Source organism: Castor canadensis, chromosome 8, assembly GCF_047511655.1.
Source record: "Castor canadensis chromosome 8, mCasCan1.hap1v2, whole genome shotgun sequence".
Lineage (NCBI taxonomy): Eukaryota > Metazoa > Chordata > Mammalia > Rodentia > Castoridae > Castor > Castor canadensis.
The window spans coordinates 10,354,507-10,369,305 of NC_133393.1; the positions used below are offsets into that span (position 1 = coordinate 10,354,507).

The 14,799-nt window shown below is 37.7% G+C and overlaps 1 protein-coding gene across 2 annotated transcripts in view; it reads right to left on the reverse strand.

Moving 5' to 3' along the window:
• The window catches only part of Cd2ap (CD2 associated protein), a 92,159-nt gene that overhangs the window by 20,049 nt on the left and 57,311 nt on the right, over window positions 1–14,799 (reverse strand). For both annotated transcript variants that reach the window (XM_020168708.2, XM_074081992.1), the window contains exons 9-11: window positions 14,290–14,394; window positions 13,412–13,448; window positions 10,875–10,937 (exon numbers count right to left, since the gene is read on the reverse strand). In XM_020168708.2, the coding sequence (XP_020024297.2) occupies window positions 10,875–10,937; window positions 13,412–13,448; window positions 14,290–14,394 (205 nt within the window). The remainder of the gene's footprint in view (window positions 1–10,874; window positions 10,938–13,411; window positions 13,449–14,289; window positions 14,395–14,799) is intronic.

Consider the following 14,799-nt stretch of genomic DNA (forward strand, 5'->3'; position numbering starts at 1 on the left):
ACAATGTGTTTGAGGTTCATCCTCTTTCTAACATTCATCAGTTTTTCATTCCTTTTTGTGACTTAACATTCCAATACATATAACACAAGGCATTTATCCAATCTCCTGGCTCTTGTAAATAGTGGGCTCATGCACATTTGGGTACAAGTATTTATCTGTTTTCAATTCTTTAGCTGGGTCGAATGGTAATTCTATGCTAACCTTTCTGAAAAAGAAAAATCACCAAATTTTTATTCAGTGGCTACAATGTTTTACATTCCTACTAGCAATACACAAGGTATCATTTTTCTACCTCGTTACCAATACTTATCATTTTCCATTTGCTTTTAAATTACAGCCATCACAGTAAGTGTGAAGAAGGAGCTTACTGTGGTTTTGATTTGCATTTCTCTACAGACCAAAGATGTTAAGCATCTTGTTATGTGCTTGCTAGCCATGTGCATATCTCCTTTAGGAAAGTATTTATTTCAGTCCTTTTCCAATTCTTAACTGGACTGTTTTTCCATGGTTTAGTTGTAATTGCTTCTTTATATATTCCATCTACTAGATCCTACCAGACATAAGACTGGCAAATATTTTCTCTCATTCTGTAGGTTCTCTTTTCCCAGTAGTTTGCCCAGAGGTGTTTCATTTTGATTCAGTCCAATTTATTCACTCTTTTACTGAATATACTTTTGATGTCATAGTCTAAAAAGAGTAAACTGTGTTTCTCTATTTTCATAACACAGACACCAAACCATGGGGGCTTATTCCCGCACCACCCAATTCTCAACACCAGCTGGGTGACCTACAATTTCACTTGAGTTAGCATTAGACTCCACAAATTTTAAGAGCTCAGTACAACAGGGCCACCCCTCACTTCAGGTATGAATTTCAAGACTACCCCTCTCATACTCTGACCAACTGGCTATAAACCATAAGTTTCAGAGTTCATATTTGTCAGAAAGGCTCAGGAAACTCAGGAAGGCACTTTATTTACTACCACTAGTTTATTACAAAGGAGGGTACTCAGCATCAACCAAATGGAAGCGATCTATCTACAAGACAAAATAAGTGGGAAAAGGCACACGGCTTCCGTACCCCATTCTCAGTGTCCCAGCAACTCAATGTATTCATTAACCTAACAGATCTTTAAACCTCATTTTAAGATTTCTAATGGAGGTCTCATTAGGACAACATGATTAAGTGACAACTAATCATCTCCAGTCCCTCTTTCATCCCTAGAAGTCTGGGGATGGGGCTAAATGTTCCAACACTATAATCACAGGGTTAATTCCCCCCTGGCAACCAGACCCCTGTCCTTACAGGATTTATAAAAATCACCTCATTAAGGTATGGATAAAAGATATTTGATATAAATAACAAAGCATACACCATTTGCCATTATCACTTAGGAAATACCAAGGGTTTTAGAAGCTATATGCCAGGAAAACAGAAACCAAGATCAAATACACATTTCTTATATTACAATATCAAACGTATCTTATAATCCACTGTAAAATCTAAAGTCATTAAGAATTACCCCCAAGAATTTTAGCACTTTTATTTATGGTACTGATCCATTTGCAGTTAATTTTATATATAATATGAGGTAGGGTTCCAGCTTTATTTTCTGTTGCATGTAGTAATATCCCTGTGTGTAAGAATTTTAGTTCTGCTAAGAACTCATCAAAATCAAGAGAAAATACAGATCTAAGACAGTAAGTCCTAAAGTAACTACTTGAATGTCCAAGAAAAAATTATTTAAAACATAGGCCACATGGCTGGTTCTTATGTTAACCAGCCCCCTATTCTTACAAGCTTATGATAATTTAAAATACAGAAAAGGAGAATTAATTTTTTTCATTGAAAACAGCTAAAATGTATGCTAAGAAAATAACTAAAGTATGTTCTGAGTATGACTGAGTGCTGGAGGTGTTGCTCAAGTGGTAGAGCACCTGCTTTGCAAGCACAAAGCCCTGAGTTCAAACCTGTCTCACCAAAAAACAAGCAAACAAAAAAAGATAACGTCAACACAAAGCCCAAAAAAATCTTAAGCCTGGCACCACTGGCTCGTGCCTGGAATCCTAGCTACTTGGGAGGGTAAATTTAAAAAGATCTGAGGTTGAAACCAGACTGGGCAAATAGTTCACAAGACCCCATCTCCAAAAATAACCAAAGCAAAGTGGACTGGACATGTTGGCTCTGGCAGAGTTCAAATCCCTTCCCATCAAAAAGTAAAAGAGAAGAGAAGAAACAATGTTGACTAATACCCAAATAAGAAATAAACAAATAGGCCAAAGGTATAGTTCCAAAGGCGATATGTCTGCCTATAGGTGTGAACAACTGGGTTCAATCCTCAGTGCTGATTATCAAAAAGAAAAGAAAAAGAAATCTTCACCTCTACCTCATAAAATTCACATAGGTAAAAACTTTCTCAATGAAACCCCAGCAGCACAGCAACTAAGAGATAGCATAGATAAATGGGACCTCATAAAACTAAAAAGCTTCTGTTCATCAAAAGAAATGGTCTCTAAACTGAAGAGAACACCCACAGAGTGGGAGAAAATATTTGCCAATTATACATCAGACAAAGGACTGATAACCAGAATATACAGGGAACTTAAAAAACTAAATTCTCCCAAAACTAATGAACCAATAAAGAAATGGGCATGTGAACTAAACAGAACTTTCTCAAAAGAAGAAATTCAAATGGCCAGAAAACACATGAAAAAATGCTCACCATCTCTAGCAATAAAGGAAATGCAAATTAAAACCACACTAAGATTCCACCTCACCCCTGTTAGAATAGCCATCATCAGCAACACCACCAACAACAGGTGTTGGCGAGGATGTGGGGAAAAAGGAACCCTTTTACACTGTTGGTGGGAATGTAGACTAGTACAACCACTCTGGAAAAAAATTTGGAGACTACTTAAAAAGATGGACATCGATCTACCATTTGATCCAGCAATACCACTCTTGGGGATATACCCAAAAGACTGTTACTCCAGAGGCACCTGCACATCCATGTTTATTGCGGCACTATTCACAATAGCCAAGTTATGGAAACAGCCAAGATGTCCCAGCACTGACGAATGGATTAAGAAAATGTGGTATCTATACACAATGGAATTTTATGCAGCCATGAAGAAGAACGAAATGTTATCATTCGCTGGTAAATGGATGGAATTGGAGAACATCATTCTGAGTGAGGTTAGCCTGGCTCAAAAGACCAAAAATCGTATGTTCTCCCTCATATGTGGACATTAGATCAAGGGCAAACACAACAAGGGGATTGGACTATGAGCACATGATAAAAGCGAGAGCACACAAGGGAGGGGTGAGGATAGGTAAGACACCTAAAAAACTAGCTAGCATTTGTTGCCCTTAACGCAGAGAAACTAAAGCAGATACCTTAAAGCAACTGAGGCCAATAGGAAAAGGGGACCAGGAACTAGAGAAAAGGTTAGATCAAAAAGAATTAACCTAGAAGGTAACACCCACACACAGGAAATCAATGTGAGTCAATGCCCTGTATAGCTATCCTTATCTCAACCAGCAAAACCCCTTGTTCCTTCCTATTATTGCTTATACTCTCTCTACAACAAAATTAGAGATAAGGGCAAAATAGTTTCTGCTGGGTATTGAGGGGGGGAGCGGGAGGGGGTGGAGTGGGTGGTAAGGGAGGGGGTGGGGGCAGGGGGGAGAAATGAACCAAGCCTTGTATGCACATATGAATAATAAAAGAAAAATGAAAAAAAAAAAACAAAAAGTAAAAGAGAAGAGAAGAAACAATGTTGACTAATACCCAAATAAGAAATAAACAAATAGGACAAAGGTATAGTTCCAAAGGCGATATGTCTGCCTATAGGTGTGAACAACTGGGTTCAATCCTCAGTGCTGATTATCAAAAAGAAAAGAAAAAGAAATCTTCACCTCTACCTCATAAAATTCACAGATTTGAATCCAGAAAAAAATTATTTGTAGGTATTCTCAGCAGATTTGGCTGTTATTGTCAGAGGAAATCTTAAACTTCAAATTTGACTTACATCTACTCCCTTGTGCTCTCTGATCATTCTCTGCCTATCTCTATGACCACTCCTGTCAGTATTCTTGGAGAGTTACAGTTTATCCAATAACTTCTTAAATGTATGTATTCTAAGTCTCTGCTAGGCTTTCTTATCATTCTCTAACCAATCTTCTCGAAAAACTATATCCATATTCATAATCTCAATGCCTAACTTCCAGGACACAACCTTATAGATAAACATTTAATACGTTTAATGTTGTCAAAGGTTCACCCATGCTTCCCACATTCGTAACAAATTCCATGTCAAAAGCTGAACTTACCCTATTTTGCTCTAGAAATAGTCTATTCCATATTACATCTCTCATTTCTCCCTCTTGACAATCAGTAAGAACTGGTCAGCAAGATGTCTCAATGTAGAACCTAAATTGGTTTCTTCATGATAACCCCTAAAGAAATCTCAGTATCTCAGCACACAATTGTTGATTCACCCACAGCCATCCCATCTTCAATACGATTACACTAAGCCAATCAGTGCATAGAATTATTTTTACACATCTTATTGGTCTGGAAGTGAATATGTACCCAAAGTTGGCCCAAGAAACTGAAAAGGGCTTAATTCCATGTCTAGAAAGAGGTTTTCCTCTCGTTCCGGTCAAATGCACAAAAAATCAGTAGCCTTGTTTATCACTATCAGCATTCCTGTGACCACTAGGAAAGCCAATCTTAAGACAAAGTAAACACTAAGGATAAGGAACAGAAAAAAGAAACAAAATCCTGATCTGTAATGAAACCAGTGACTTATGAGTCCCGTAACAATTTCTGGATTTCCAGTTATGTGAGATTGTTTCCCTATTGTTCAGGTCATTTTGAATAAACCTGTCTGTTCTTTGCTCTTCAACTTTTACATAGCCTTCCACCATCCGTATTTTATAAACAGCACTAGAAAAAGTCATGAAAAAAATCTGAACATGGCATACCCTGGAATTATTCAAACCCTTAATAGTCCTTCAAAGTACAAAATAAATGTGCCCTATTGTACTTGCTATGATTTGGATATTAACTGACCCCCAAAAGGTTCAAATCCCCAGCTGATGGATCCAAACATTGAGAAGTGACTGGATCTTGAGGTTTTTGACTTTATCAAAGGATTGTTAAACCCTTCATGGATTCATAATATGATAGCTTTCTTGGGAGGTAGTGGAAAACTAGGAGATAAGGGTGCATTGGAGGAAGTGGGTCATGTGGGGTGACATGAATAGAAAAGTATATCTGGTCCCTGGCTCCTTCTAACTCTCTCTCTGCTCCCCAGCTGTTGTGAGTAAGAAGCTCTGTTTCACCATGCTCACACCACCATGACATTCTCTTGTCTCAGGCCCAAAGCAAGGGAGCCAACTGACCATGGACTGAAACCTCTGAAACCATGAACACAGCCTATATACCTACTGTCCCAGACAACCTATGGCAAATAAAGTTCAGATGTATACACAAACACATACTTCCTTCATGGAGTTTAATCAAGCATGGGGGGGAAAGACCACATACAAAAAATACTGAAACTAGACAGACAATAATGAGAAACATCTACTTTTAGATAAGAGTAGCAAGGAAAAGACCAATGTCCAAGAAATAGCATTTTAAATTAGAACCTGAAAAATGAAAAGGAACTAGACATGAAAGATTATGAGGAGAGAAAAACTGCAGAGAAAGAAGGATTCCAGGTAATCAGTGGTTGCTGCATTCAGTGAAAGAGAAGGGTGGAAAATGATACCAAAAAATGTAATTTAGGGTTGACAGTAATTACTGAAGTACCTTGTATTTGGACTTTTAATTTGAAGTAAACAAGAAACTTTTTCAACAAATGGTACAGAATCAACTGGACATACAAAGGCCAAAAAGAAAAAAGAGAGAGACAAAAATTCAAAATATATCATAGACCTAAATGCAAAACACAAAATTATAAAACTCCTACAAGATTAACATAGGAGAAAACCAAGATGGTCTTGAATACTCAATATGGTGATGACTTTTTAAATACCATACAAAGGTATGGCCCTTCAAGGAACTGCTCATAAAATGAACTTTAATAAAATGTAAACTTCAGCTCTGCAAATAAAACAAGCCAAATAATGAGAGAAAATATTTGTAAAACATACATCTGATAAAAACCAAAACAGAGAGACTACCAAATGGTGGCAAGGATGTACAAAAAAAACTGTCACTCTAGCAGTCATGCAAGATAATACAGCCACTTTGGGAGAAAGTTTGGCAGTTGCTTACAAAACTAAACATACTCCTACATACGACCCAACACAACATTCCTTGGTAAATGAGCTAAAAACTGCATATATGTCTATAGCAACTTTATAATTGCCAAAAATTGAAAGCAATCAACGTATTTCTTGGTGAGTAAATAACGATGGTTCATGCTGTCAGTGAAATATTACTCAGAACTAAAAACAAATGAGCTACCAGGCCAAGAAAAGACATGGAGAATTTCTCAATAATTAGTAAGTGGGAGAAGCCAATATGAAAAGGGGAGAGTGCCTATATTGGGACAGGGGGTATATGAGAACTCTCAGCACTTTTGACTCAATTTTTCCGTGAGCCTAAAGCTGTTCCAAAAAGCATCTATTAAGAGAGAGAAAGAGAGAGAGAGAGAGCTGGACAGGGTAGGACACTCCTATATCCTATCACTTGAGAGGCTGGGGCAAAGGATCATGAGTTCAAGTTCGGCCTGGGCTACATCGAGAGATACTGTCTCAAAAAAACAAACAAACAAAAAAATGACCCTGGTAACACTATGAAGTACAAGCCACATAAGGTGATAAAGTAAGAGATATCAGATAAGACACAGTAGGTAAGAGACAAGGATAGGCTAAACTATAACACTGGCAGTAGAAACAAAAGCATTCTAAGACAGAATTCAAGTTTTTCCACATATATAACTCAACCATTGCAGATATTTCTGCATATAGAGAAAGATTTTCTTTCTACAAATTAACAACAAAGTAACATGCTTTTGAAAAAATATGTATAGTACCTACGTGTAACTTTCCAAGTTCATATGACAAACACATACAATGACATAAAGTAATAGCCACTTTTATACCTAAGGAAATTTTAAATTTTCTCTGAAACACTATAAAAAAATAATGTAATTTACTTAATGCTTAGTGTTCATCATTTGCAATAACTATGACTGACTACTATAACCTATTGAAAGGATGATTTAATTTTTTAATGAATGTAGATTGGTATCAGGGTAAAAGCTTAATTTGCTATCAACCTTGATAAAACACCTCCTCCCAGAAAACTCCAAACATTGTAAGATAAATACAAGCACTTGTAGAAAGTCAGTATAAACAGGATATTATGAAGAGACATATTTCTTTAAAATGACAGTGAAAGAAAGGATTGCTAGAGAGAGTCAAGGATTACCAGGGCAGGGAATCAGAAATACTAAGCTCCATGACCCCAGAAACCTCCTTGAGACGTTGGAGCTACACTTGCAAGACAAAGCATCAATCAGAATCAAACTCAGGGACATCCTGGACACCAAGCACGTAAGCCTCACTGAAAAAAAGCAGGCCATTCCTCCCTGCAACGTGTCTCCATGCTCCATGCAAGACTGCTCTACCCACTCCCTGGGAAAACAATACAGTGAAGCCCCTGGGCAGACTACACCCCCACACACACACCCCAGCAAAACTGAAAAACAAACAGCAAATGTAATTTGACACCAACAGTGGAGGTGGAGGTGGAACACTGAACCTGCCCCAGGGATGGGGCAAGGAACCAAACTCTCAGAGCCAAACTCTCAGTTAACTAACACCCGCCCACGCATGCAAAGACTGAGAGCAGGAACCCCTGACACCCAGCAGAGATCAGGAGAGGCACAAAGGAGTGACACAGCAGGAATGGGGTGACAAGCCAACCCCCCCAAAGGAGTCACCAGCACCCAGCGGAGATCAGGGGAGGCATAAAGGCTGACAGCAGGGTGGGCGACAGGTCAACCTCCCACAGCAGGGCAGGTGGTGGATCCAGAGCTGATCTATGGAACAGCGGGCACTATTCAAAACTGAACTGCCCTGCCTTGCTGGGGTAGGAGCTGACCAAACAGAGCTGCAGCTGAACGGCCACCCAGATGCTGCCTGGTGGAAACAGCTCTGACCACCAGTCTTACCTTACTTCACAATTCTAACTAATCTTGTGGACAGAAGGAATCAAATACTACTCACAAGCCAGTCACCTGGCGAGATAACATCAGAGCTTTTACTTGTATGCCAATACCAGTATTGGACACCTAAGGAAATAATCCAAAACTCTCACCACAGGACTGAACTTTCTGTGGTTCCTGAACCTGGTGTTTTGTATTGTGTTTCTTTTTTGGTTTTTTTTTTTTTATTCCTGTATTACTAACTTCACCATCACTATTCTCTTACCCCTATTCTTACCCTCTTCACTTTCCCTCCTTCTCCATTGTTCTCCCTCCCAACTGTTCTTTCTGCCCCTTCTCATCCACTTTCCCCTGCATTCACCTCCCCCTCCTATCCTTCCCAACCCTGTCACCACAATACTCCGCCCTCCTACACACTCACCACCAGCTGACTAGCCTACTGTACCAACTGTACACAACCCCAAACAGGCAAACAGTCAAAGTATTTCTATATGCAGATGGCATGATCCTATACCTCAAGGACCCAAAATACTCCACCCAAAAACTCCTTGACACCATAAATAGCTTCAGTAATGTAGCAGGATACAAAATCAACTTACAAAAATCAGTAGCTTTTCGATACACCAACAATGAACAAACTGAGAAAGAATATAGGAAAACAATTCCATTTATAATAGCCCCCCAAAAAATCAAATACTTAGGAATAAATTTAACAAAGGATGTGAATGACCTCTACAAGAACTACAAATGACTGAAGAAAGAAATTGAGGAACACTACAGAAGATGAAAGATCTCCTATGCTCATTGATTGGCAGAATCAACATAGTGAAAACAGCTATGCTACCAAAAGCAATCTACATGTTCAATGCAATTCCCATAAAAATCCCAAGGACATTTATCACAGAAATTGAAAAACCTACCCTAAAGTTCATTTGGAAACCCAAAAGACTGCAAATAGCCAAGGCAATACTGAGCAAAAAGAGCAACACTGTAGGTATCACAATACCTGACTTCTAATTATACTATAGAGCTATAGCAATAAAAACAGCATGGTATTGGCACAAAAACAGATATGAAGACCAGTGGAACAGAATAGAGGAGCCAGATAGGAATCCATGCAGCTACACCCACCTAATTTTTGATAAAGGTGCCAAAAACATACATGGAGAAAAGACAGCCTCTTCAACAAATGTTGCTGGGAAAACTGGGTATCAGCCTGCAGAAAACTGAAACTAGATGTTTGCCATCCTGTACAAGTATCAACTCAAAGAGGATTAAGGACCTTAATATCAGACCCAAAACCTTGCATAGTACACAAAAGAGCAGGGAATACGCTGGAAACAATAGGTATAGGCAAGGACTTTGTCAGTAGAACTCCAGCAGCCCAGCAACTAAGAAAAATGATAGACAAATGGGACTACATGAAATTAAAAAGCTTCTGCACAACAAAAGAAATGGTCTCTAAATTGAAGAGGCCAACCACAGAGTGGGAGAAAATATTTCCTAGCTATACATCAAAGTACTGATAACCAGGATATATAGGGAGCTCAAAAACTAAAGTCCGCCAAAATCAGTGAACCAATAAAGAAGTGGGCAACTGAACTAAACAGAACTGTAACAAAGGAAGAAGTACAAATAGCAAAAAAACACATGAAAAACTGCTTACCATCCCTGGCCCTAAAGGAAATGCAAATCAAAACCACATTAAGATTCCACCTCACTCCTGTTAGACTAGTTAGGATCACAAACACCACCAACAACAAATGTTGGCAAGGATGTTGGGGAAAAAGGAACCCACATACACTGCTGGTGGGAATGTAAGCTACTATAACCACTCTGAAAACAATATGAAGGCTTCTTAAAAAACTAAACATAGATCTGCCATATGATCCAGCAATACCACTCCTAGGGATATACCCAAAGGAATGCGACTCAGGTTATTCCAAAGACACATGCACACCCATGTTTATTGCAGTACTATTCACAGTAGCCAAGTTATGGAAACAGCCAAGATGCCCCACTACTGACAAATGGATTAAGAAAATGTGGTATTTGAATACAATGGAATTTTACTCAGCCACAAAGAACAATGAAATTTTGTCATTTGCAAGTAAATGGATGGAACTGGAGAATATCATCTTAAGCGAAGTTAGCCAAACTTCACATGTTCTCCCTCATAGGTGAATTACAAACCTAAAACAAATCCAGTAATATTACTGGACATGGGTCATACACTAAGGGGAAGACGTGCATGGGAGGAATAGGTAAAGGGAAGGACCTAAAACTTGAATGTGGTTGATGTGCTCACTATAGAGGAGCAAATAAAGTAATCTTAAACTGGCAGAGAGCACTATAGGAAGAAGACTAGAAAGTAGTGGAGAGGTCTGGTAGAGATGAACCAATGTCGGTTTTTAATTCACAAGCGCATGGAAGCAACACTAGAAATCTCTCCATATAGCTATCTTTATCTCAAACTGGTAAAAATGCTATGTCTTTCTTAATATCTCTTATGTTTTCTCAATCGGAGAAAAGAGGCCAGAACAGGTGTGCCAGGAAGCAGGGAAGGGGGGCAAACGATGTGCACACATGTGAGTAAATGCTAAAAAAAATAAATTAGTAAAAATGATAAAAGAAAGAAAAGAAAGGATTGCTTAGGGAAGGGGGGATTAAAAAAATCAGACTTACCTTTTTCTTCAGGCTTTAGAGGAAAGAACTTCTTCTCTGCAGCTAACAGGTCAGGCTTTGGAGCTATGGAACAAAAAGCAAAGTACATACTTACTTTTTAAAAATTAGTTAAAAGCATGGACACTATTTAACTATTAAAAAAGTAAACAGCAGTTTTAATAGAACATTAGATGGTTTAACAAAAAGAACAGTACACCGAAATCACTATGCTCAATTTTTCTTTTTCTTTTTTGGTGGTACTGGGGTTTGAACTCAGGGCCTCCTGCTTGCTAGGCAGGTGCTCTACTTATGCCATACCTATACCCCTTTTTGCATTTAGCTTATTTTGCACAGAGTCTCTTATTTTTGCCTGGTCCAGTCTCAGCTTACAATCCTCTTACATATGTCTCCTGAGTAGCTGGGATTACAGAAGCATACCCACAGTGACTGACTTAATTGTTAAGATGAGATCTCACTAACTTTTTGCCCAGGCTGGCCTCCAACCATGATCCTCCCAATCTCTGCTTGCCAAGTGGCTGGGATTATAGACATGAGCTACCACTTCCAACACCACTCTCAGTTTCTAATCCTGATCTGATACTATTACCCTCAATAACAATTATGTGGTCTCATTTCCTTCTGTCAAGTTTAGGTGTCAATGTTCATATCCTCTGTCACACCACAGTCCAGTAGAACTTTCTGTGTTGGTAAAATGTTCTAGACTTGCATTATCCAACATATGACCAATGAACACTTGCAGTGTGACTTCTGTGACTATGAAACTGATTTTTTTATTTAACTTGAAAAGCCTCATATGGCTAGGGGTTAGGGTTACTACCATGGTGAATTGTACAGCTTTAGATTAAGCCTTCAACACTAAAACTTCTACAAAAATTACCTTTAAGATTTGCTTTCCTCACTTTGGAATTAAATTAGCAAACATAAAGCTAAAACTAAGGGAGAGGGAAGAGCTTTGATTGTCCTTCTAAAAAAAATTAAAACCAGCAAATCTCTCAAGAAATAAAAATTTTTGCTATTTTTCTAAAATCAGATGCTTTGGGGTAGAATTTATGGAAATACAGAACCAATTTCTAAATCTAACTCTTAAAGAAGTATAAATTATTGTTTTAAAGGCAGAGGGTTCTGTTGGGAAGATCAGTGAGAAGTTTCTCCATGCTATAAGGACTAACAATGGACACCAGGAAGGATGTCTAGACCCCAAAGCAGCAGCCAATGATGCAGATCTGCTACACAGAAAAGGAAAATGTCACAGAGAAACTGACATAAAACCCAAGGATGCAATCAGACTCAGAGAATGTGGACAGAAAATAATGTACAAGGACTAACGAAATGATTGGTGGTTTTTCATGCTCTATGAAGCACGGGAAGTCAGAGGAGTATCTTCATTGATACTTCGACTAGGCTTGTTAATGTTTCTTATTGCCATATGGGTTTTCATTTAGCATACTTATGGATACAACTACATATGCATGACTGCACTTTATTGCATTTTCAAACTCATGTTGTAGGCCAAGCATGGTGGCTCACAGTTGTAACTCCAGCACTACACAGGAGGCAGAAGCAGAAGGATCACGAGTTCATGGCTAGCCTAATGCTACATGAGTTCAAGGTCAACCTCAGCTACACAGCAAGATCCTGTCTCAAAATAATCAGTAGGGTGTTGGTGGCTCATACCTATAATCCCAGCTACTTAGGAGGCAGCGATCAGGAGGATCACAGTTCAATGCCAGCCTGGGCCAAAGAAATAAAGCAATATCCTATCTCAAAAATATCCAACACAAAAAAATGGCTGGCAGAGTGGCTCAAGTGGTAGAGTATCTGCCTAGCAAGCATGAGACCCTGAGTTCAAACCCCAGTACTACAGGAAAAAAAAATTACAAATAAACAAAATCATATTATATTTAGGATCAATTAATACTTTATATGAAGCTTTTGTATTAAAAAATAAATATTTAGGGCTGGCAAAGTGGCTCTAGTGATAGAGTACCTGACTAGCAAGCATAAAGTCCTAAGTTCAAACCCCAGTGCTACAAAGAAGAAAAAAAAACCAACAACAAAAGGTAGAACAACTAAAAGGTTAGGTCAATACAAGAAGTTTTCTAAAACAGGTTAACTAAAGTATCCAAATTACCTCCAAAATCCCAATTTTATTTGTTTTTTATTTTAATTTTTTTGTTTTTTGAGACAATCTCACTTGCCTTGACTTAACAATACTCCTGCCTCAGCCTCAAGAGTGTGTTGCAATTACAGGCCTGCACTACAACACCTAACTAGACTCCTAATTTATACCACTGGCACTCTAAAAAATAATGAGGGCTGGGAGTAGCAGAGTGCCTGCCTAGCAAGCACAGGGCACCAAGTTCAAATCTACACAGGCTCCATTTCCAAAAGTGATGGATAACAATACATAGGAACACCCAATTTTTATACAATATTATAATTGTTTAATATAATGATTTACATTAAACTTATTCTTACTGTTTCAGACTTTGAAAATATGAAGAATAGCAAACTAAAATAATGTGTTTCTTACATACCTGGACCCTTAGCAGGAGGTGGTGGTTTCTTTGGTTTCTGTAACCAAAAGGAAAAAAAAAAAAAGTAGTAAAAATGTTGATAAGTTACAAATAACATAGAAGAATTAATAATCAAAATTAGAAAAACATTTCTTTTCATCTCATCCTCGGCAAGAAATGAACCAAACACACCCCAATCTCTGTATATCTGCATGTGTATGTATATGTACATAAGTGCGTGTGTGTGTCGCTGGGAATGGAACCCAGGGCCTTGTACATGGTAGGCACTCTACCACCTGAGCTATGCCCTAGCTTCAAATTAGTTCCTTGATTAAAGTTTATAGCGAAATACTTCAAATATCATCAATGAATTGAATAAAGTCAAGTATCTTAATGAGCAAAATTGTTGCATTCTGGTCTCCCTAGTTTAAGATTCTTAAACATCATTTTACCCCTTTTGCACAGTTAAGGATAGAGGGATAGGGGAAGTAGCAAGACAAGGGGAGGGTAGACCTTATTTATAGACAAACAACAAGAACAACAATAAATCAACCTAGTTTTCATTCTTTAATTCTTAAGGTGTCTCAAAGGGAAAATTAAAGAAAAAGGCCTGTTTTCCCTCAATTTATAAGCATTCACTCACTTCCATGACTTTCTGCATGGTTTAAATCAAATATAGCAGTCTGTCTATTTTTTCCTTTATTTTATAAACTTATATCTACCATCATCCATGTGTCTTTATATTGTTTTACTATAATTCAACTAACCTTCACCTAAACACGTAATTTTAGGAAACTCCTTCAGAAAAATAGTTTAGTAGCAAGGCAAAAAAACCTGCTTTGAAAAACAATATTGTCAAAATACTGAAGCAATTTCACCAATGAAAAACAAAAGCTTACTGGAAAATCTTTATCCAGTTCAGTTATATGAATAGCAAAATTATCTGGAAAGACTCCTTCTTTACCATTAAGTTCACCCTTCCACCAGCCAGGTTCTCCAGTCTCCTGAAAATCAATACAAATAACAGTAGTTATCTTTAAATGAGAGAAAACAAAATAGGAAAATATTGAATTCTAATATCTTTACAAGAAAAAAACAAAAACCTAAACAGATCATAAGGTCCTCCTAAAAAAAAAAAAAAAACCCACATATTAATTTTAGTAGCAGTTACAAAATTGGGTTTAATTTTTTTAATTAGTCCATTTTAAAATTTCATCTACAAGATTAAAAGATTTTAAGGGAAGAAGAGAAAGATGAAAGAGAAAGTACGAGAGAAAGGTAAAGAGAGATAGAGTATGAATAATCAATCTGCATCTTCCTTAATGTTCTTCTTAACACTTTATATATTAAAAATTACTTATTTAGCAACTGTAGAAATTAACAAAATCTTCTTTCCAAATAACCACCTT